General features: G+C 55.0%; 1 protein-coding gene across 9 annotated transcripts; it reads right to left on the bottom strand.

The window, feature by feature from the left end:
- Nucleotides 1-8,114: 8,114 nt before the first annotated feature.
- ADAMTSL4 (ADAMTS like 4) lies at nucleotides 8,115-19,325 on the bottom strand. 9 transcript variants are annotated; one of them, XM_042251017.2, is made up of 20 exons: nucleotides 18,914-18,996; nucleotides 18,309-18,423; nucleotides 17,501-17,734; nucleotides 16,376-16,607; nucleotides 16,103-16,160; nucleotides 15,446-15,801; nucleotides 14,586-15,264; nucleotides 14,243-14,345; nucleotides 13,366-13,502; nucleotides 12,798-13,002; nucleotides 12,359-12,531; nucleotides 12,098-12,209; nucleotides 11,819-12,004; nucleotides 11,510-11,639; nucleotides 10,797-11,001; nucleotides 10,312-10,488; nucleotides 9,809-10,015; nucleotides 9,536-9,715; nucleotides 9,119-9,263; nucleotides 8,115-8,969 (listed from the first exon to the last, which is right to left on the bottom strand). In XM_042251017.2, the coding sequence occupies exons 4-20, from the start codon at nucleotides 16,393-16,395 to the stop codon at nucleotides 8,833-8,835; spliced, it is 3,210 nt and encodes a 1,069-aa protein (XP_042106951.1). In that variant the 5' UTR covers nucleotides 16,396-16,607; nucleotides 17,501-17,734; nucleotides 18,309-18,423; nucleotides 18,914-18,996; the 3' UTR covers nucleotides 8,115-8,832. The 9 variants fall into 9 exon arrangements, with proteins under 9 accessions (XP_042106951.1, XP_042107034.1, XP_027830246.1 ...); XM_042251100.2 differs by having other exon boundaries at nucleotides 16,376-16,523; XM_027974445.3 differs by lacking the exon at nucleotides 17,501-17,734.
- Nucleotides 19,326-19,512: the final 187 nt, after the last annotated feature.

Below are 19,512 nucleotides of genomic sequence, written 5' to 3'. Positions count from 1 at the left end.
AAAGCTATAAAGGACTTGAACAGTTGGAGAAATTTTAATGTAAGCAATATGTTAGGTAGTACTGATCAATGTTAAATTTCTTGAGTGTTTTAATTGTGGTTATGTAAGAGAACGTCCTTGTTCTTAGGACATACATCTGAAGAATTCATGCATAACAAATCCATGGAAAGAAAGCAACTGTAGCACAGTGGTAAAGTTCACAATCTAGTCAAAGTGATAACAGACAAAAGGAATTAAGAGTACAGTGCACATGGTGCTTAAAGGTATTGTAAAATATATATATAGTGAAACAAGGGCTGGGACAGGCAGGGAACATTGGAAATTGGAATAGAAAACGTGCACAGAAGTGTAGAACAGGGAAAGAACCTCTAGTGGAGGCTGTGAAAGGAGATTTGTAGATAATTTTTTTACTCATTTCATCTTCCCTCCCTGCCTCCCTTCCCCTTCACCCTGCATGGCAGTGAATACAGGCTCTCTTCTGTCACTTCCATTTAGGGCCTTATGTAGAAGTATTGGAGAACACTGGCAGAAAAAGAAAAGAGAGGTCTCTTTGGTTTTAGAAGTATGAATTTGGTGTAAATGCCATACAGCTGAGTGGATTGTTTATCTGGAAAGTAAAGAAGACAGACTTGGTTGCTTCCTCTATCTTGTTAAAAGTGGCAGTCTTGAACACAAAACCCAAGGATCATAGCCATCGCTGACTGGATCCTGGTGTAGGAGCTGGCGTTGGTAGACCTGCTTTGAATCAAGTTGTCTTAAGAGCACCACCTAAGTTAGTTCACTCACATATTCACCAGCTCTCTTCACCCACTCAGGTTCACATAGGGAAAGGAGAATAACAGCCCCCAAAAGTCATTTAACTGGACCCCAAGAAACTGAATGACGGCGCCACTCTCCCTAATCCTGTTCCTGTGGGAGACTCAATTACAGCTATTCCCATCCTGGCTTAAAAACCAGTTTGCTCTGACTGCCCAGACTTCCCCACAGGCTGCATTCTTGCCCGTGAGCTCATTGTTTTGGCTTCTCTGCCTGTGTAAATCCACAGACTGCCAGAAGTCTCAGTCCCAGCCCCCTAGCTAGCTGAAGCTGCATTCCATTCAGAATTTCACCACCCCCACTGCGGTCACATGCCTGTGTTTATTCAGGTTATCCTGGAACAAGGTGTGCTGGGAAACAGCCAAGAAAAACTGTATGCTGGATTTCTACCTTAATTAGATGAGTTTCCACTTTAAGAAAGGCCTTCAATTCTGGGCCCCTAAAAACAATGTTTTCCAGTTTAGTAGGAGAATCTGGTTTCAAAAATTGTGCTGCACGTTTCATAGGCCTACAGGGCTGGTATGACCCAGGTGTTCAGATTTGGGAATGGGTGGGGGGCGTTAGGTAGGGATTTTCCCTTAGAAACACTCGTGGGAACAGGACGGGGGGACAGCTGGGCTACTGCAAGCAGCAGCTGTTTCACTGCTTTGTTGATTTTCTTAGGCCATGAAAGCCCAGATCTAAGGCAAGGTGGGGCTGAAGGGTAATGGGAAGGGCATTTCTCTTTGTAAAGTTTGGGGTTAATATTGTATGGCCAAGTTGTATACTCCTTTCCTCTCTACTCTTCATCGGTGGTTTTTCTTTTTTTTTTTTAAGCCAAAAACAAAACTGCAGACTGACACTGGGGGAGGTGACACTTTTTTCATTTCTCAGAAATCCTCCATGAGGCAGAGTAGAGAAACAGAAACAGGGAAACAACTTCATGTTGAAATGACGTGAGGTTTTGTCTGTGTGCATGTTTTGAAATGAGGTGGCTTGTTTTCAGCTCTAAGGAAGAGCAGCTCTGCAGAGGAGCTTGGTAATGGCAGAGGAGTGGCTGGCTACCTGCTGCTTTGCCCCTTTCAAAGCTTGGTCGTTGGGGTCAGATCTGAAACAGGGTAGAGGTTCTGTACCCTGTTTTCCCCCTCATGAACCATAATGATCAATCCATTTCACTCAATGCTGTTGAGTGAAAAAAAAAAAACTTACACAAAGTAAGGATTTGGTCAGCAATCTCAGAAGTAGGTTATTTTTTAAAAAGCAATGCAGCTGAGTTGCTTTTAAGTACAGAACACATCAACACAACTTTGATAAAGTTTGTCCTGGGGGGGAAAACATGACTCAGTGAGTAATAGATAACCCTATGCTTGCATGACAGTGTATCTTACACAAAGATGATGTATATTTAATTATTTCATGGGGCTTAAACACTGAATATATTTGAATCAATTCCTCAAACCTTTAAGTTGAAAAATGAAATTTAGACAGGATTTGCCTGAAATGCAGCAAAATCATGAAAGACATTTGAAAACAACAGAAACAGTTTATCCCATCCAAGTTCGGATCACTGCAGCCCAATAACTATTTTGATAAAGTGTGTGCTCTGTGGGAATGAAATTGAATAACAGATCAAAGGAATTAAATTTTAAAGTGAAAATACTAGGTCTCAGGGCTTAATTTTCTCCCCTGTAAACTATATTTGTCTTCCCGATCTTATTACTGCAAAGATTTAAAGAGAGAAGGCTTCCCTAGTGGTCCCAAGGTTGAGAATCCACCTGCCACTGCAGGAGACATGAGTTTGATCCCTGATCTGGGAAGATCCTATATGCTGTGGAGCAACTAATCCCGTGCACCACGACTGCTGAGCCTCTGTTCTAGAGCTTCGGAGCTGCAGCAGGAGAAGCCACTGCAATGAGAAGCCTGTGCAGCAGCAAAGACCAAGCATAGCCATAAATAAATAATTTTTAAAAAGAATACACACAAGTGCTTTTAAAGCAAACGTAAGGGATTTTGGGAAATGTCCCATAAGGACTAACTCCTGACCATGTCCAAGTCATTGAATTCCCGGGGAAAAACCACTAAGAAGCTGGTATCAATAAATAGGAGATCAAATTAAAAGGGTCTGCAGCTGTATTTTGAAGCAGAGGGGACACAAACAGGATTTTCTGTGCCTGGGCATTGTGAGAGTTCAACCAGATGGCAGAAATCCCAGGGGTAGGTTAGCACCCTACCAAATCTTCCCTATCGCCTATTTCTGTGTAGGTCAAAAGCCAAGAATGGGGGGCTTCCCTGGTTTGTTGTTGTTGTTGTTCCCTGGTAGTCCAGTGGTTAAGAATCCACCTTGCAGTGCAGGGAATACCAGTTCCATCCCTGGTCTGGAAGGATCCCACATGCCTCAGAGCAAATAAGCCTGTGCGCCACAACTACTGAGTCCAGACCCTGGAGCCCTTGAGCTGCAACTGCTGAGCTTGCATTCCTAGAGCCGGTGCTCTCCAACAAGAGAAGCCCTCGCAGTGAGAAGCCTCTGCACTGCAACTGGAGAGGAGCCCCCGCTCGCCGCAACCAGAGAAAGCCCAAGAGCAGCAACAAAAACCCAGCGCAGCCAAAAATAAATAATTCTTTAAAAGAGCTAAGAACAGGTTTTGCCTTTTTAACTGGTTGGGAGAAATTTGTGACTTTAAAATTACATGCAATTAAAATTTCAGTGTCAAAGTTTGGGACAGCCCTCTTGGCAAAGATCCCGCCTGCCAATGCAGGAGTCCTAAGAGATGTGGGTTCAATTCCTGGATTGGATCAGATCCCTTGGAGGAAGAAATGGCAACCCATTCCAGTATTCTTGCCTGGGGAACCCTATGGACAGAGGGGCCTGGTGGGCCACAGTGCATGGGGCTGCAAAGGGTCGGGCACAACTGAAGTGACTTGGCAGTGGTTGAGCGAATAAAGAATCTGCCTGCAATGCCGGACACACAGGAGATGCAGGGTTGATCCCTGGGTCGAGACGATCCCCTGGAGGAGGAAATGGCAACTCACTAGTATTCTTGCCTGAAAAATCCCATGGAAGAGGAGTCTAGTAGGCTACAGTCCAAAGGGTCACAGAAAATCGAACATGACTGAGCGACTAAACACGCCTCATAGGACCTTAGTATTGAGTAAAATCACATTTGGGGGGGTTCCCTGGTGGCTCCCCACGGTAAAGACTGCCTGCAATGCAGGAGACACAGGAGATGCTGATTCAGTCCCTGGATCGGGAAGATCGCCTGGAGAAGGGAATGGCTATCTACTTCAGTATTCTTGCCTGAATAATTCCATGGACAGAGGAGCCCAGTGGGCTAGTCTATGGGGTCACAAAGAGTCACAACTGAGCTTTGTCACAGTTTGAAGGAAACAGAGTCATGATCATTTGTTTACAAATTGTGCAGGGCTGCTTTTATGCTGCAACAGCAGAGTCAAGGGTTGCAGCAGAGCTTGATGGCCTGCAAAATTGGAAATATTTATACTCTGGTTTTATTTTTTTAATACACCTTGCAGCATGTGGAATCTTTCTTCCTCAACTAGGGATCAAACCCACACCCCCTACACTGGAAGTGTGGAGTCTTAACCACTGGCCCATCAGGGAAGTCACATTTTTGGTACTTTAGAAAGAGGTTGCCCTCTCCTCTGCCTGAGCTAAAAAGGAGTCAGGATGTCATGAAAGAGTCAGGCAACCAAGAATCAAGGCAAGGGGAGGGAGGAAGAAATGAAAGAAGGGGTCTGGTCCTAGGGTAGATTAACTCTGCCCCCTCCCATCAAGGGCAAGGTCTTTGCCACGTGGCCTTTTATTCTAGGGAAACCAGGGACACACACATCCTTCTTTTTAGGAGTAACCTCAGCCTCGCACCTTGTTTCTTTTCCTCCTCACTCCAGGTTGTGTAGAGCTGTCTCTTAAGATTCAGGAAAGGCTCAGGGGAGTACAACACATAGGCATACATCCTAACTCCAACCTGGAGCCTTCCTGAAATTGAACCCATTTCTTCAATACTGAGATTCTTTGCCAGGACATTCAAACACAGCTCTCTGGTGCTCACTGAAAAAGTGCTTTGGTCTCTCCAGTACGTAGCCATCTCTGCACCTCCCCTTCAGCTGACGTAGCTGATTGGTTCCCTAGGTTCTGACTGCTATGGCTCATGCATACCTTGTTTTGGACTAACTTGGTGTGTTACTCCCTCCAATCCTTTCTAGGGTCTGACTTCAGCCATGAAACACCCTCCTCTAGAGTTTTCCCCAGTCTCCAGGGTCAAGGAGCCCGAGGTCAGATTGAAGATCTGTACTGTCTAGTTTGGTTAACCCAAACTGTTTATCTCTCTTGTTGACAGACTTAGTCTTAGGTACTTTCCTGAGGCTTTCTACTTCCTGTAGAAGGTGCCTCCCACCCTTTATAGCTGACATCTCTTCATCACCTGCCTGTGACAAATAAGCCCCCCTCTGCTCTAACTTCCCCACCCCGCTGACTCCCAGAACCAGAGATGATGGATTTCAGGGATGCTGGTAGGAGAGAGGGTGGGAATGTGGGAACCCCCACCCCCACTCCACCTCCAAATTATAATCTCTAGCCTGATTCTCCATGCTTTAAGAAGAGGTTTTCCTGATTCAGTTTACTCTGGTGGGGGAGGGTGTTAAGTTCAAATGAAGTCTCTATTTGTAAAACGGGGGAGAAGGGAAAAGCAGAAAATGAAAGAGGATCTGGTTGGAATCTGGAAAGGGATTAACAGTTCCTTGCATTTTATTCTCACTCTCCTCCCTCTGCTCTCCAGGTCTGTCTAGATCCTGCCTCAAGGGCTCTTGAGAGACGGTTTCTTAAGACCCTCTGAGACACTCATGGCATCACGTGGGTCAGCACCTGGGCCCTTGCTCTGGGCTTCACTCTTCGTTACCACAGAGGTTGAATCTGGACCAGTGAAAAGTACGGGTCTCTTCAGACCCACCCCTGCAGCTGTGAGCACCTGCTTGCAGGGAGGCCCCCAGTTGGGGAAGTCTAGAAGCTAAATTTAGTCTGAAGGCTGAAGGGTAATTGGGTGGGTGATTACCCTGGGGAACCTGGGAGGGGGGAGGGGGGAATTCTGAGCCAGCTGAACAGAGACCTCAGAAGTTCACTTGTAAGTCCCCGGATTAGAACCACAGTCATCTTCCCCCAGCACACTCAGAAATGAGAAGCCCCAACAATCTCCTGGCCTTCTGCACGCTTGATCTCTCTTTTGCTCATCAAGATTGTTCCTATCGCCACCCCACCCCCACCTCAACTCTCAGGGGTCTAGTTCCTCTGAGTCCTTCCCTAAATTCCCCCCAGAGCAGCAAGGCTAAGGGCCCCTGCACCACATCTCTGAACTTGGGTTACAGCTTCCTCTCTCCCAAGTCCCTCCACAGGGTTTCAGAGGTCAGCAAAAAGGTGTCTGGCCACAGTAATCCCCTGAAAGAGGCCGGGAAAAGGGGGTGCTTGAGGTCAGCTTCCGCTTCCTGAAAACTTTCACAGTGACTCCCCTTCCCATTCTGACCTCAGTGACCAGAGGAAAGAATCCTTGGGGGCTGCACTGAATCCTAGCTTTAAAATGAAAGGGGAAAGGGGGTAACCCCCCAGATGAAAGCCCACATCCTGAGAAGTCAGAGGCTGAAGGCTGTGAGGGAGCTGGGGGCTATCAGGGAAGGGAGGTGTTGAAGCTGGGTGAGCCTTAAGAGGGGCTGTGGCTGCATTTCCCCACCTGTGATTGGTTCTCAGGCTAAGGCCAAACTCCAAACCTGCCCAGCAACAGTCCTGAGAGGCCCTAAGAGGGAGGAGGAACTTCGGGGAAGTCAGCTGAACTGGGGCCACCGCCCAGCCTTCAGCTTCCAGGAATCACTGGGAGGGCCCCAGCTCTTCACCACACCCTCCCTTGGTCTCAGGACTCCGCCTTCAGCCTTCAGTGTCTGCAGGGCTGGCTCAGGTCCTACTCCCCTGGTGCCCCCACATCTGTGATCCCCTCAGAGGTTCACCAAAGAGGAGCCGTTTGATGCCTGCAGAGACACCAAGACTGGGCCCCCTCGGTACCCTGTTCTGCATTTCCCACCCTGGAGGAGTCAGTTTCATTTTCCTTTCCCCCCATTTTCTTCTGCCTCCTTCCTGATACACTGTCCTCCTGAGATGGTACCTGTAGTCTTCCTTCTCAGCCCAAAGAAAGCCTGCTTCCCAAGGCAACAGAATGACATGAGGAAGCTGCCAGAATGGAGAAGTCCTGTCCCCTCGGGTAGCTCTGGGGTCCTTCCCAGGGTCTGGCTGTGTCTAGGAGTACATGCTCAAGACAGTAGTCACTGAGTTCAGCTGTTTCTGCAGGCCTTTACGATCTTACTTGGCCAGACTTGTGGGGGTGAAGGGATGGGGGAGGGGTCCTCCTGATGGGGAGAGAAGCTCGATTCTATTGCACTTCCCTCTTTCCTAGACGTGGGGACCCCTCCCCCAGAAGTGTGACTTCTACAAGTGGTGATCAGGACTCAGAATTGTAGGGGTGGGGTTGGGGAAAGGATTTGTGTTATGGAAAAGGCTGTCCACGCTCACACCACCTCCAACAAACTGTTTACCTTGAGAGTGGACATGGGCGTTGGGTTGGGAGGAGACCAGGATGAGACATCTCTGAAGAATGTCTTTGGCTGGACATCCAGTACTGCCTTGGCTCCACCCTCGACTCCACCCCCAAGTCCCCTAGAGCCAGGTCAGGCTCCTCCTCCTCCAGCCCTTTCTGCTGGGGGCGGGGGGTGCGGGGTTGGGGGGTTGGTGGGAATCATTTCCTTTCCTCCCACTCTATAAAAAGCAACAAACCAAGAGCTTAATAGGAAAATGGGTAATAGCAGAAAAGATGAGAGGGGCAGGAAGTCAGGGCCAAGGAAAGAGAACAGGAAAAAGGACCCCTGAAAAGGCAGCTGTCATTCAGCTCAGCCCCAGATGGAAAAAAAGTGCTACTAGATTCCAAGAGACTTTACAGAAGGACCCAGCCTACCGAGAAACCCACCATAGACCGAGTAGTTTCTGTTTTGGACCCAAGTGCCCAACTCTGTAGCTAAGCTGGGGGGAGTGGTGACCTCTAGTGGTGGATGACCAACCTGCAGGGCCTGCGATCCCCCAGGACCCTCTGCCTCTGACCAAGGCTTCATTCGGGTCTCAGGTGACTGGGGCTCCTTCATTAGGCATTCTGCGCCCAGACTCTCTCCATCTGGGCTCCAAGCGCTGTTCCCCTTCCCACCCTTCATTCTCATCTCACACAGCTTGCTTAGGTGGCCTGTACAGCTGGGTTCCCATGAGGACAATGAAGAGCCTGTTTCTCATTTGTCATAATCATCTTTAATAAAAATAAATTAGTTCTGGAGTAGGAACCATTTTAGGAGGTGGGGAGCAGAAGCAGGGGCTAGGATGTCTTATTCTAAACTTGCTCTTTTCCATCCTCTGCCCAGCTGGTCTCTGCTCTGGGAGACAGTCTCTCTTCCTGGAAGGCACTCGCTCACCCCACCCCTCATTAGCTATGAGAGGGAGGGATAGAAACTAGGTAAAGGAAGGAGTCAGAGGACAGAGGATGGTTTACATGATACATGGCCCGAACAGGAGAAATGAGGGTTAGGACACAAAATTGGGATTAATGTGGAGGCCAGACTCTAAGTAGCTCGGATTCCCAAAGAGCTGCAAACTTGCTTTCCTCTCATCCCAGAAAACTCTCTTGGAAACAGGCATCATCCCCTCCCGGGGGACTGTGTAACTTCTTTTTGAGAAGTGATACAGATGTATGGGCGCACACACATCCATACGGGCCCTTACACATTTGGGTGCGTGTGTACACACACCATCACACCCCACACAGGCACAGACCCAGCGACACATCGTGATGGTCTCTGTCCATCATCTTGCCAACTTCCATCACCCTGGGGGACGTCTCTAGTGAGACCAGGACAGGCTGGAGAGCCAGAGGATACAGAGTGGGATGATTGAGGGGTGACTGATGGTGGTATGAGAAAACCACAAGGAGAGGGTCTCCTGGACCCTTTTCAGGCAGGCTCTGGGGAAGACCGCTCCAGGGCATGGGCACAAGAGCGGCAACAGGTGGCTGTGTAGTAGGGATAGACGCAGAGCCGGGCCTGCACCACCAGGGGGCAGTGTGGAGAGCTGTCCTTGCATTGGTCATCTGGGGACAGAGGAGGCCATTGGGCACAAGAAGTCACCAAGATCCATCCCGCTGGAGGCGTGCTGCCCACTCCCACTCGTCCTTCCTAATCTCCACCCACATTTCAGCTAACTCACTCTACTGGGGATGGGGGAGAGGGAGCTCTTTACCAGGGCGCTGGCTGCAGGGCTGGCTGTTACAGGATCGTTTCCTGGCGGGCCGCAGGTGAAGAGGGCATCTGATGCTGAGGGTCTGATTGGCAGTCAGGCACTGGACCTCCCTTGTCTGCACGCCGCCCTGGCAGGAGCGAGAACACTGGGGAGACCCCAGCTATCAAATCAGACCTCTGCTGTGCTCCAGGCTCCTCCTGCACCCCAGGCCTCCTCCTCAGAGGAGGAGTTGGGGGCCTCTCCTGGAGTATTATGAACCCCCATGCAGAGGGGCCCACCTCTCCTCCCAGTCTAGGCAGGGGGACAAGTTAAACTGCCCCTGGCCTTAGCTAGTGGGCACAGAGGGATGTCCAAGGAGAGAAGCCTCTCCTCTTCTGGTAGTCCACACTGGGTAGGGCAGGGGAGCCAGGCACTCACCGGACTCCAGGGTGTAGAAAACCACCGGTCCTGGCAGTCCTGCCCTTGACAGGGCTGCAGGGCAGGGGGCCTGGGAAGGTGGGAACAGTTGCTAGGAGAAGTCACGTTGAACTCAGTCCCCAGTTTGGACACACAGATGACGTCTCTACGCTGCGTGCCAGAGCCGCACTCTGAGGAGCACTGGCGGAGGAGGCAGGGAGGGAGAGCAGGATGACTCCTACCTCCTCGCCCCAGGAATCCCACCCTCGGGCCCCTCCCAGGCGCTCAGCTCACCTCCGCCCAGGGCCCAGTGTACCAGCACCACGACACCTCACAGGGCCCCAGGCTGCAGGCACGCATGTCAGGGGGCCGGCTTCCGGGTGCACAGGTCTGCTCACCGGCTCCTGCCCCTGCTTCCTCCTGGCTTATCCCGTGGGCCTCCCCACTCCCAAGGCAGACCACAGAACGTCTCTGGATTCCCGTCCCACACTCTGCTGAGCACTGTTGGGAAGCAGAGTGTGAAGGGGGACGGGGTGACGTCGGGGAGGGGAGGGGGTCAAGGACAGACACCTCCTGGATCCGGGAGTTAGGGAATGCCCTGGGGGACTTTTGTCAGGCAGGGTTCAGGACGTTAGTGTAAGTTTTTCTCCAAGTTCCCAACATTGGCAGTGTCTAGCACACAGCAGGTGCTTGCCCAGTCAATGTTTATGCAACTGCGTTGGGAAGACACCTGAGAGGGTGTCGGGGGAGATGGGGGGCACTAGGGATGTTGGGGCTCAGCAGAGAGGGGGGCCCACCTTGGAGCTCCAGTCGCTGTGGAACCAGGCCGTGGTGCAGGGCCCCATGTCACAGGCCTCTCTGCTGGGGGGCCGCGGGGGCCCTGAAGCACACTCCTGCTCACTCACTTCATCCCCGTTGTTGCCAACACAGCGGACCTGCCGGCTCCTCTGGCCGCGCCCGCATCGCACAGAGCACTGAGGGGACGAGGGGCACAGAGGGCTGGGCTTCCCTGGCTTCCTCACCGTCTTCCCTCTCTGGGGCTTCTGAACCAGGACGGGCCTCTGATGCCTGGCTCAGAGGTTACAGGGCTTCATGGGCTGAGGAGCAGGCTGAGTACAGGACATGTCTTAGTTGCCTTACAGTTGGAGGCTCATATGAGATCTCATTTGTAAAAGTTTCTGCCGATTAATACAGAGTTGGGAAAACCACAGCTCTAGCTCACGGGTGCCCACACCTCCAGGATCCTCCCCATCCGAGAGCCTCCTTGCCCGGGACCACTCACCTGGCTCCAGGGCGAGCGAACCTCCCAATGGCCGCAGAGGCGCAGCTGGCAGGGCTGGGTGATGTTGGGCCGGGGCAGGTGCCCACAGCGCTCCGGGGGCACTGAGGAGCCGCCGCCCCCAAACTCCTGCCGGCAGCGTAGCTGACGGTGCTGGGTGCCCGGCCCACATGAACGGCTGCAGGACGTCCACTCGCCGGCCTCCCAGCTGTGGGCAGAGAGGGGGAAGGGACAGAGACACAGATGGCAAAAACAGAGCTATGTGCAGCTGCCATGTTCAGGAAAGGGGACAACAGACTGGGAGTGGGGACCTGTCAGAGGCGAGTGGGCTTATTTAACATTTGGAGTCTGGGATCCCTTGTGGGGCTCAGGGTTGTCTTGCAGTGGATCAGATGGTAAAGACTGCCTGCAGTGCAGGAGATGAAGGTTCGATCCCCAGGTCAGGATGATCCTCCGGGAGAAGGGAATGGCAACCCACTCCAGTATTCTTGCCTGGGAAATCCCATGGACTGATTGGCACAGCCCATGGGGTCAAAAAGAGTTGGACAGGACTAAGCGACTAACACACACACACACACCACACACATCCTCAGTTGTGTAAGAAACTAAGAGAATGCAGCCAGGAGACCCTGTATTGAGTACAGAGTCCAAGTGAGATCCTACGGGTACAACTATTGTGTCCCTAGGACCCTAGCCCTCCCATGGGGCACACTCACTATGGTGGGCATGGGGGGCCGTGGCAGGGCTCCTGGGAGGCTGGGGGCCTGGCACCCATGGCACAGCTGCGTTCATCCAGCTCGTCTCCTGACTCTCGAGAAACGCAGAGGAAGATGGGGCGCCAAACACCTGAAGGGGGATAAAGGGAAGCCCGGGGAGGTGGGATGGCTCGGCATCCAGTGTCAGTGGGTCCCAGGCACTGAAGTCTGAGTTGGCACAGAGTCAAGGTGTGATGCACGCCCAGGGCAGGGGATCAGGAGTGCCAAGCCGGGAATATGGGCCAAGGGGGCTGGTGTGTGAAGTCTCACCTTTCCCACAGGATGCCGAGCACTCTGAGTGTCCCACTCGTTTCCAGTATCCGGCTGGAGACCCCATGGGTGTCCTGGGAGGGGGTGGGGCGGGCATCTGGGGGATCCTCACCTGCCGCTGGAGGGTGCCTGGGGTGCGGGCAGGGCGGGGCGCTGAAACAGGAGGGGGCTCTACCCTCAAAATTTCTGTGAGGAGAGAGTTGAGTAGACAAATCAGATGGGCCTCCTCACGTTCAGCTTCACCCCACCTCCTTCTAAGTCTGGGGGTCAAAGTCTTACCAGGCTGGAGTTGAGGAACACGAGGCTCCGGAGTGGGGTTCTCAAGGTTCGGGGGAGGTGAAGAGATGACATACTGATAGAAAACACCTGGGTTTTCCTCCTGAAAGATCATCTGGGGAGAGAAAGAGAAGGTAATGAATGTTTGGGGGTGGCCAGGGGCCGTCTGCCGGCCTTCTGCCCATCCTGAGACCCACAGGTTCCCCTCAGAGGAAAGGCCTCCCGCAGCGGTGCGGCCTCCCCAGGCCCAGGCCCCTTGCTCACGTAGACATCCACGGGCTGGGTGGTGGGGCCTTCTGCGGACAGACTCTCCCCAGCGCCCTCCTCCCGGGGAGGACGGTTGTACCGGAAGACAGTCCCGCCGGCGGTATAGGACCCAGGGGGATCCACAGCCCAGTTTCCATTGATGATGGACCGGCCCCCAGGACCTCGAAGTGCTGGAGATGGCAGATCAGGACACATGAGGCCGTCCTGTCCTCCTCTCCTCTCACTTCCCTGCTGGCGGGGAACCCACATACCACCCCAACCTGCACACTCCCCCATGCTCCTGTGGCTTCCTTGTTGCCCCCACCTGGGAAGGAGAGGGAGGGGAGCCCTGACTTCACTGGTGGCTTGTTTCCTGTGCTGAATGGGGGTGTGCCGGGCAGAACCAACTGACCAGGGATGGAGTGGGGACCTAAGGCGGGGGAGCTCAGGGACGCACCAAGGTAGTTGGAGCTGGGCCGGAGCTGGGCGATCTGGAGTCGGGAGGCCCCGGCAGGAATGGATAAGATCTTCTGATAACCCAGAGGGCCACCCCGCTCGGTGAGGTTCCCCGAGACGAGGCGACAGGTAGAATCATCACCCCCACAGACGCCACAGCCATCTGGATGCCGGCCAGAGCCGAGGATGCCATCACAGCCAGGGCTCTTGGGGAAAGCAGAGTGAGGCAGAGGCTGCTGGAAGCCAGACCTCACTTCGCACCCTGGCCTGGGCTTCTTGGAGCCTTCAGCTCACCACGGGTCTCGACCTTTGCTGTGCAAGTGAGACTGTCTCTTTGTCAGCACCCCCATTCCCAGCTAGCCTCCAGGAAGCTTGGACGGGCCCAGGGGGGTCTTTCCCGCTGTTCACATCTTTTGCTCAGCCTCACTTGGCAGGTAAGAACCCTCCTCTTTGCCATCTCTGCCTGGTGTTTCATCATTGTGATAATGAACAAGGAGGCTCTCTCGGTGTGTGTGTAGTAGTTACTAACCCTGCCCCTCTCCCCATGCATGTTCCCCCTCTTCCCTCACCAGACAGCGTCCAGCCACACAGATGTCCAGGGCTCCAGGCTGACACAGGGTCCCGTCCTGGACCTTTTGGGTGTGACGGACATAGAAGCGGAAGCCACGGGGACGGCAGTTCAGCTCACAGCGCTGAGAACCCTGAACTAAGAGACAGGGTAGAAGGGTGGTTAGCTAGGTTCCCTGGCGGGAGGTCAGTTGGGAAAGACTCCAGGACCCTGAGAACAGCCCTTATGCTGGCAATAAGGCATCCTGAGGTTGCCAGGGGCCCTGTCGTCAAAGGCAATGCAACAATTCTGAAAGGTCAGTTTGAGGGTCACACAAAACTCAAGTCAGATCAGCTGGGATCACTGAGACCAGGAAAAGGGCGGGCAACTCTGAAGAGATACCTGAAACTATGATTATGGGAGTTCAGAGCTCAGGAGGGCTTATCTTAGTATCAAGGTGACACAGGCCTAAAACCCAAAGGGTGGTAGCTTGGGACAGAGTGATGTAACATGGTCCAGGGCCAGTGGCACAGCCCCAGCCGGCTGTCACCACTGGACAGGATCTCTCTGCCCACGCCCGGCCCCTATCGTGTCCACTCCACCTCCTGGATGGGTTTCTTCCCAGAGGAGGTCCGCTGAAGAGCACCTCTGAATGCAGCCCTCTCCCAGCCCGACTCCTCGGCTGACCATCCACCACATCTGACAGCAGGGGCCCTGTCTGAAACCCCCACCCCTCTCTGGGCCTGTTCTGTCTCTTCACCCCCGTTGTGGGAAATAAGGAAGACGATGATGCAGGAGAAACACAAGAGCCTACAGAGGAGACAGAGAGGGCTGAGTCTCCTTCCCCGTCACCCCCCAACCTTCAGCCCCCCTGTCCCAGGGATGGCTAGACACCTCACCTTCCGTGAAGGGCTCCCACTGGTACAGTTGGCCCATGAACTCCTGGGAGTCAAAGGCTGCACACTGCAGGGCCCGGGGGTCTGGCTGCTCAGGGGGGCAGGGCTGAGGTGGGGGATACAGAGGAGTCAAAGCTGGGGAGGAAAATGGGGGTGTGGGTCAGGGCTGGATTTGGGGAGTAGAGAGGAAGGTCAGGTCTAGGGAAGAGCTCCAAGCCCCCTGCCCTGAAGAGGTCGGATGCCAAGGCCCTTCTCCCTCAGGTCCAGATCTGACGGGCTAAGGACCCAGACTTGGGGTCAGGGAAGCAGAATTGGAAGTCTGTGAGGGGTCAAAAAAGGAACTCACCGCTTGGCTGCAGGCTCTCAGCTGTTCACTCTCCCCAGAACATCTTGGGACAGGGCTACTGGGAGCAAAGAGGCTCCAGAGTGGGCTGGAGTTGGGACCAGAGCTCAGCAGAGGCAGCCAGCCATCTGGCTGGGGAGGGGCAGACTCTGTGAGGGACCCATGGAGATGCCCCCCAGGTCTCCACTGCTCCCGGCTCTGCTGGCCTCGGCCCCAAGGCACAGAAAGGAAAGGATTAGGGTGCCTGTCTGCCAGCCTGGGACTGGCCCAACCCTGGGAACTTGGCCTTCTTGGCTGAAGGGACAGGTGAAAGGAGCTACCTTCTCCTGGGGATGGGGAATGAAAGGAGGGCTCTGTGCCAGAGGCCTGGGCTCTGGGGTGTGGCCTTGTGGGGGCCGGCCTGGCTCTAGAGGGCACTGCTGTCTGAGCAGCTTCAGGGCTTGGTTCTACTTGGGGTGGGAGGGTGTGGGCAGAAGATTCTGTAGGAGACAGTTCTGTTTTCTGGGTGTGGTTTGTGGAAGGTGGCTCTGTTCTCGGAGTCAGGGATGGAAGATCTGAGGTTTGAGAGAGTTCAGATCTGGGTGGTCTTCGGGGATGCCTGCGGTTCCGATGGAGCGGCAAAGCAAAAGGCACCCTCCCATAGCCAAACATTCCTGGCTTGATGGGGTCTCGAACCCGGGACCTGAGAAGGTGTTGCAGACGTGGAGTCACAGCGCTGGCCATCTCTGACCCGGCCTCCCCATCCTACTTCCTAGCACCAGAGAAGCCTTTCTAAGCCCTGGATCCTTTGCTACCCTTTCCTTCATCCCAAGCCCCGCCTCTACCTCAAGGTACCACCCCTACCTCAAAGCCCCACCCCTCACCTCCTGGCTCCTTGAGTGTCCGGAGCCTCCTCTCTCCCTAATTGAGAAGCAGGACCTCGAAGAGGGCCACCTCTTCCTCGAGGCGGTGGCCTGTATAGGGGAAGGGTTTCTCGGGAAGTCTGCGGTCTGGTGCCTTGACCCCGGGGAAGCAGGGCTTCTGGATGTCTTGGGGGCCGGGGTGGAAGGGGCAGGCCCCGGTGGAGTTGAATTGTAGGGAGCTGACATGTCCGGCTCCGGCGCTGTACCCCAACCCCACAGGGCTGGGAGCAAGAGGCCCACTGGTCCCAAGGACCCCAGACCCCTTCAGGGCCTTGGCTCTCCTCGGAGGGTGTCTGAAGAGAGTGTCCAGACAACACCTAGGTAGACAAAATGTTCAGACAAAATTAGAATGATTTTCGAGGGAACTGTACAGAAAATCTAGTCCATGCTGAGGTTTGGGGCAGTTGTTAACTGACCCAGGGTCATATTCAGTAGCAGAGGTGGGACTTAAAGTGATTTGGCAAGGAGTTAGGGAGTTGGAGAGGCTGGAGGGCCAAGTGTGAGAGAAAGGGGCCAGGGCTTATCAGAAGCTGCAGAAAATGCAAATGTGGTCTGGAGATAGTGGGTAGTGGGGAGACAGAGAGATGAAAGGATCGTAACCTCTAGTCCCTGGCTCACCTCCTGATCCAGGCAGAGCTGAGGGAGGGACAGAAGCAGCATCAGACACAACCAGGGCCTGCAAACCAAAAGCAGGAGCGAAGGTATCAGACAGGAGCCTGAGGAGGTGTTACATCATGCCTCGCCCCCAGCTGGCTCCCCACATCCTGATACCAACTTCTCAGAAAGCAGAAGTTACTCACCACTTCCCCCGGCCCCTCCCAGAGAGGTCCTTTCCCTCACTTCTACATACTGAGTCAGTCATTCCCTCCACCCTGGCCCCCTACCACTTACCTGCCCGCCCACTTATCCATTGCTCCTCCCTTGATGGGCCTGGGCCCAGGGAGGAGGGGACCGGAAGTAAACACTCTACTGTGGCATCTGGGCTTCGGGTGGGGGTTGCGCTCTGTAAGGACCCAAGCCTGGTCCAGTCTCCGGAAAGCTGGGGATTGGGAGGGATGACTTCTCAGAAGGACAACTCAGAGTGAGAATGGAGGGGTGAAGATTGGTCCATCCCTTAATGATCCTAAAGGTGAGAGGGAAAAGGAGCACTGCCTTTGTCCATCTACCCAAGCTGAAGGGGTGGAGGTCTGCCCTCAGCCTCCCAGCTCAGGCGCAGTCCCCTCCTTCAGCTTCAGGAACTTCTCAGCTCCTGTGTCCTAAACAGCGACTGTCTCTAGGCCAGCTCAGACACATGCATCTTTCTTAAGAGGGTTGAGGAGGGAGGTTCAGTGAGGACTTTTCAGACATCCTCTCTGAGCTGCTGACTGGAAGCCCCCTGGGCTTTCCATTCCCACCTGCTTCTCAGCCTTTTCTTGCCTTCTTACCTAATAAGCTCCTTCTGGAACACTTGACACAACTGTGCCTATCTCAAACTTTGCAGCCAAGGGATAAACTAAATGGGCTGATGGTTTATCTCTAGAGAAGCAGGTGATTTTCCCCAGTGATATTTAACTTCCCTCTAGGGGCCAGCCTCTGGCATTGGATCAATGAGGCCTTCCTTCAGGCAAGACTCTGATGGCTGGGGGAAGCTGGGGAGGGGAGATACAGCTAGAGAGGCTATTGGTCCCCAGTCACTCATGGGTCTATCTTCTGAAGAGCCAGGAAGTCCATCCTGCAGTCTCAGCTTGATCACTGGAGAAGTGGAGCTTGGAACCCTCCCCTGGTCTAAGCCTGGCTCTCCCATGGCTCCCCCTGGCCCTCCAGTCCCTTCACAATGAACCCTTCCCACCCCCACTCTTCATGCTGCTCTGAGCTCTGCTTTCCAGGAAAAAAAAAAAAATGTTTCTGTTGGATCTGAAAGGCACCCGGGAGAGGAATCCAAGGAGCTAATGCTGAGGTGGGCCAGCTCAGGGGCAGGAAAATGACAGAGGGAAGGGCAGGAATGTGCTTGGAGGTAGCAAATCCATTCCCCCTCACCTCCCTGAGACCCCAGCGCTTGGGATGTTGAGAAGGATCACAGTGGCGGGGCCTGTGCCCGAACGGTCTCCTCAGCTACTTGGGGTTGTGAAGGGGGTTGCTGATGGCTGCTCCTTCCCTTGGCTGGGCTGACCACTGAGGTCAGCAACTCCGCCCTGATGAGGAGGCGGGTAGGGGCTCCAGAGAAGGGCCAACATTCCACCCAAACCTTCAGCTTTCAGCCTGACTCCCTTCCTGGTGGTTGAAGAGAAGGAGATGGGAGGCTGGTCACTGCCACTTCTTGCTGCTGGGTCCCCTCTCCACTTCCTCTGCCTCTGCTTCTCTCTGCTACCCCAGGCCTGTGTCTAGCTGTCTCTCTCTATGGGTCTACCCAGTACACATAATCCTGTCCTGAGCTGGGTTTGGCTTTGGCAGCTCCCTGGAGAAGTGAGGGGTGGGGGGTGGGGTGACGTGAGCTCCTGGGGCCAGGGCCAGGCCTGGCTCCCTCTCTGGAAAAGTCCTACCCCACCCCCCGCATAGCTGGGCAGGGGGCCGACACATGCACACACAGGCACACACAAACGCTGCAGAAACAGATACACATTTGTGGTTTTCAGTCTTTTCATGTTTTCCGTTTCTCATCTGGTGAGCCTCACTGTCCAGAGTGAAGAAAGGAGAGGTCAGACAGAACTGGCCATTCTTGGGCCCGGCTGACACTGGTCTAGACAAACCTGGGCTCCTCCCTGCCACAACTCCACACTGGCCAGTGGAGATCAAGGAGGAGTGACCTGGGCAGAACTAACCGCTTCACTAACCCCAAGAGACCTACCTCTGGGGAACAGTGGCACTGAGGGGCAGGGGGTGGGTCCAGGGCTCCAGGGCTGGCTGCAGAGTCCTTGTCTTGGGCGAGAACTCCTTGGTCCTCCTTGTGCCACTCCTGGGTCCTGGAGGCCCACCCAACAGGTGTCCTGCCTTTCTAGTCGTCAGGCTGAGCTGGATTCGGGGCACCCACTTGTAACCCTCCCAGCGTCTGTGCCCCCCAACCCAGGACGGAAGCGGATGACAGGGTTGGGGGGATGGGGGAGGAACGCATCATCCAGAAATACCGTTCCAGAGGGGAAGGGCAGGAGGTGCCCGGCGCGTGCCGGGAGCTCCTGGGTGTGTTTTCCAGTTTTATTCTGTGTAGGAATTTTGGCTGATTCTTCGTCCGAGTGATGGGGCCAGCGTTCCAAGAGATCAGAGCCCCCTCCCCAGGAATTGGACCCCAGGGACTGGAAGATCTTCCGAGGCTATAAGAACTGGGGCCGGGGTCGTGGCTGGGGCGCGACCGCGGGGCTCGGAGAACCCGGACGGCGCGGCGGCGTGGGGCGGATGGTCTAACCAGACGGGGGAGAGAGGGCGACCGGGGCCAGGGGTCCCAGGGAAGATCTGTACCTGCTCTGCGCGGCCCCGGCGGCCAGCTAACCCCTCTGCGCCCGGGCGCTCCCTCCAGGCAGCCTCGCTCCGCGGCAGCCACTGCGGCCCCTGGGCCGGGCTACGGCCGCCTCCGGCCGCGGCTCCGCCCCCGCCCCGCCCCGCCCCGCCCCGCCAGCCCGCCCGCCACGCGCCCGGCGGCAGCCCCCCGGCGGCCCCCGAATCCCCAGCCCGCCAGGGCCACCCACCCTGGGCTGCGGGCCTTGGCCGCTCCCGCCCGGCACCTGCCGACCGCTCCAGGGGGCGAGGCCGAGGAGGTCCCAGCCGGGTTCCGAGGGAGCCATCGCGCCAGGGCTGTCCCTCGACCCGGCTGGGGCTCGGGTCTCCGGGACCGCGGTCTCCCGACCGGCTCTGAGTGGGCGGTGCGAGCGCTGCGCCAGCCCGGGCGGAGCGGCCGCGAGGGGCGCCAAGGGGTTGGTGGCGCCGGTACCCGAGCGGCGTGGGCGAGCCCCGCGCCCCACATTGGGGCGTTGCTGGGCTGGGAGATGGTCAAGCCTGACCTCGATTCCACGTTGGTCAGGGCCCTCTCCATCACGCAGCCTCCCGTGCAAGCCCAGTTA

This window comes from Ovis aries, chromosome 1, assembly GCF_016772045.2.
Source record: "Ovis aries strain OAR_USU_Benz2616 breed Rambouillet chromosome 1, ARS-UI_Ramb_v3.0, whole genome shotgun sequence".
Taxonomy (NCBI): Eukaryota; Metazoa; Chordata; class Mammalia; order Artiodactyla; family Bovidae; genus Ovis; species Ovis aries.
Note: the sequence above shows the minus strand (reverse complement) of the source record. Positions and strands in the feature narration are given on the sequence as shown.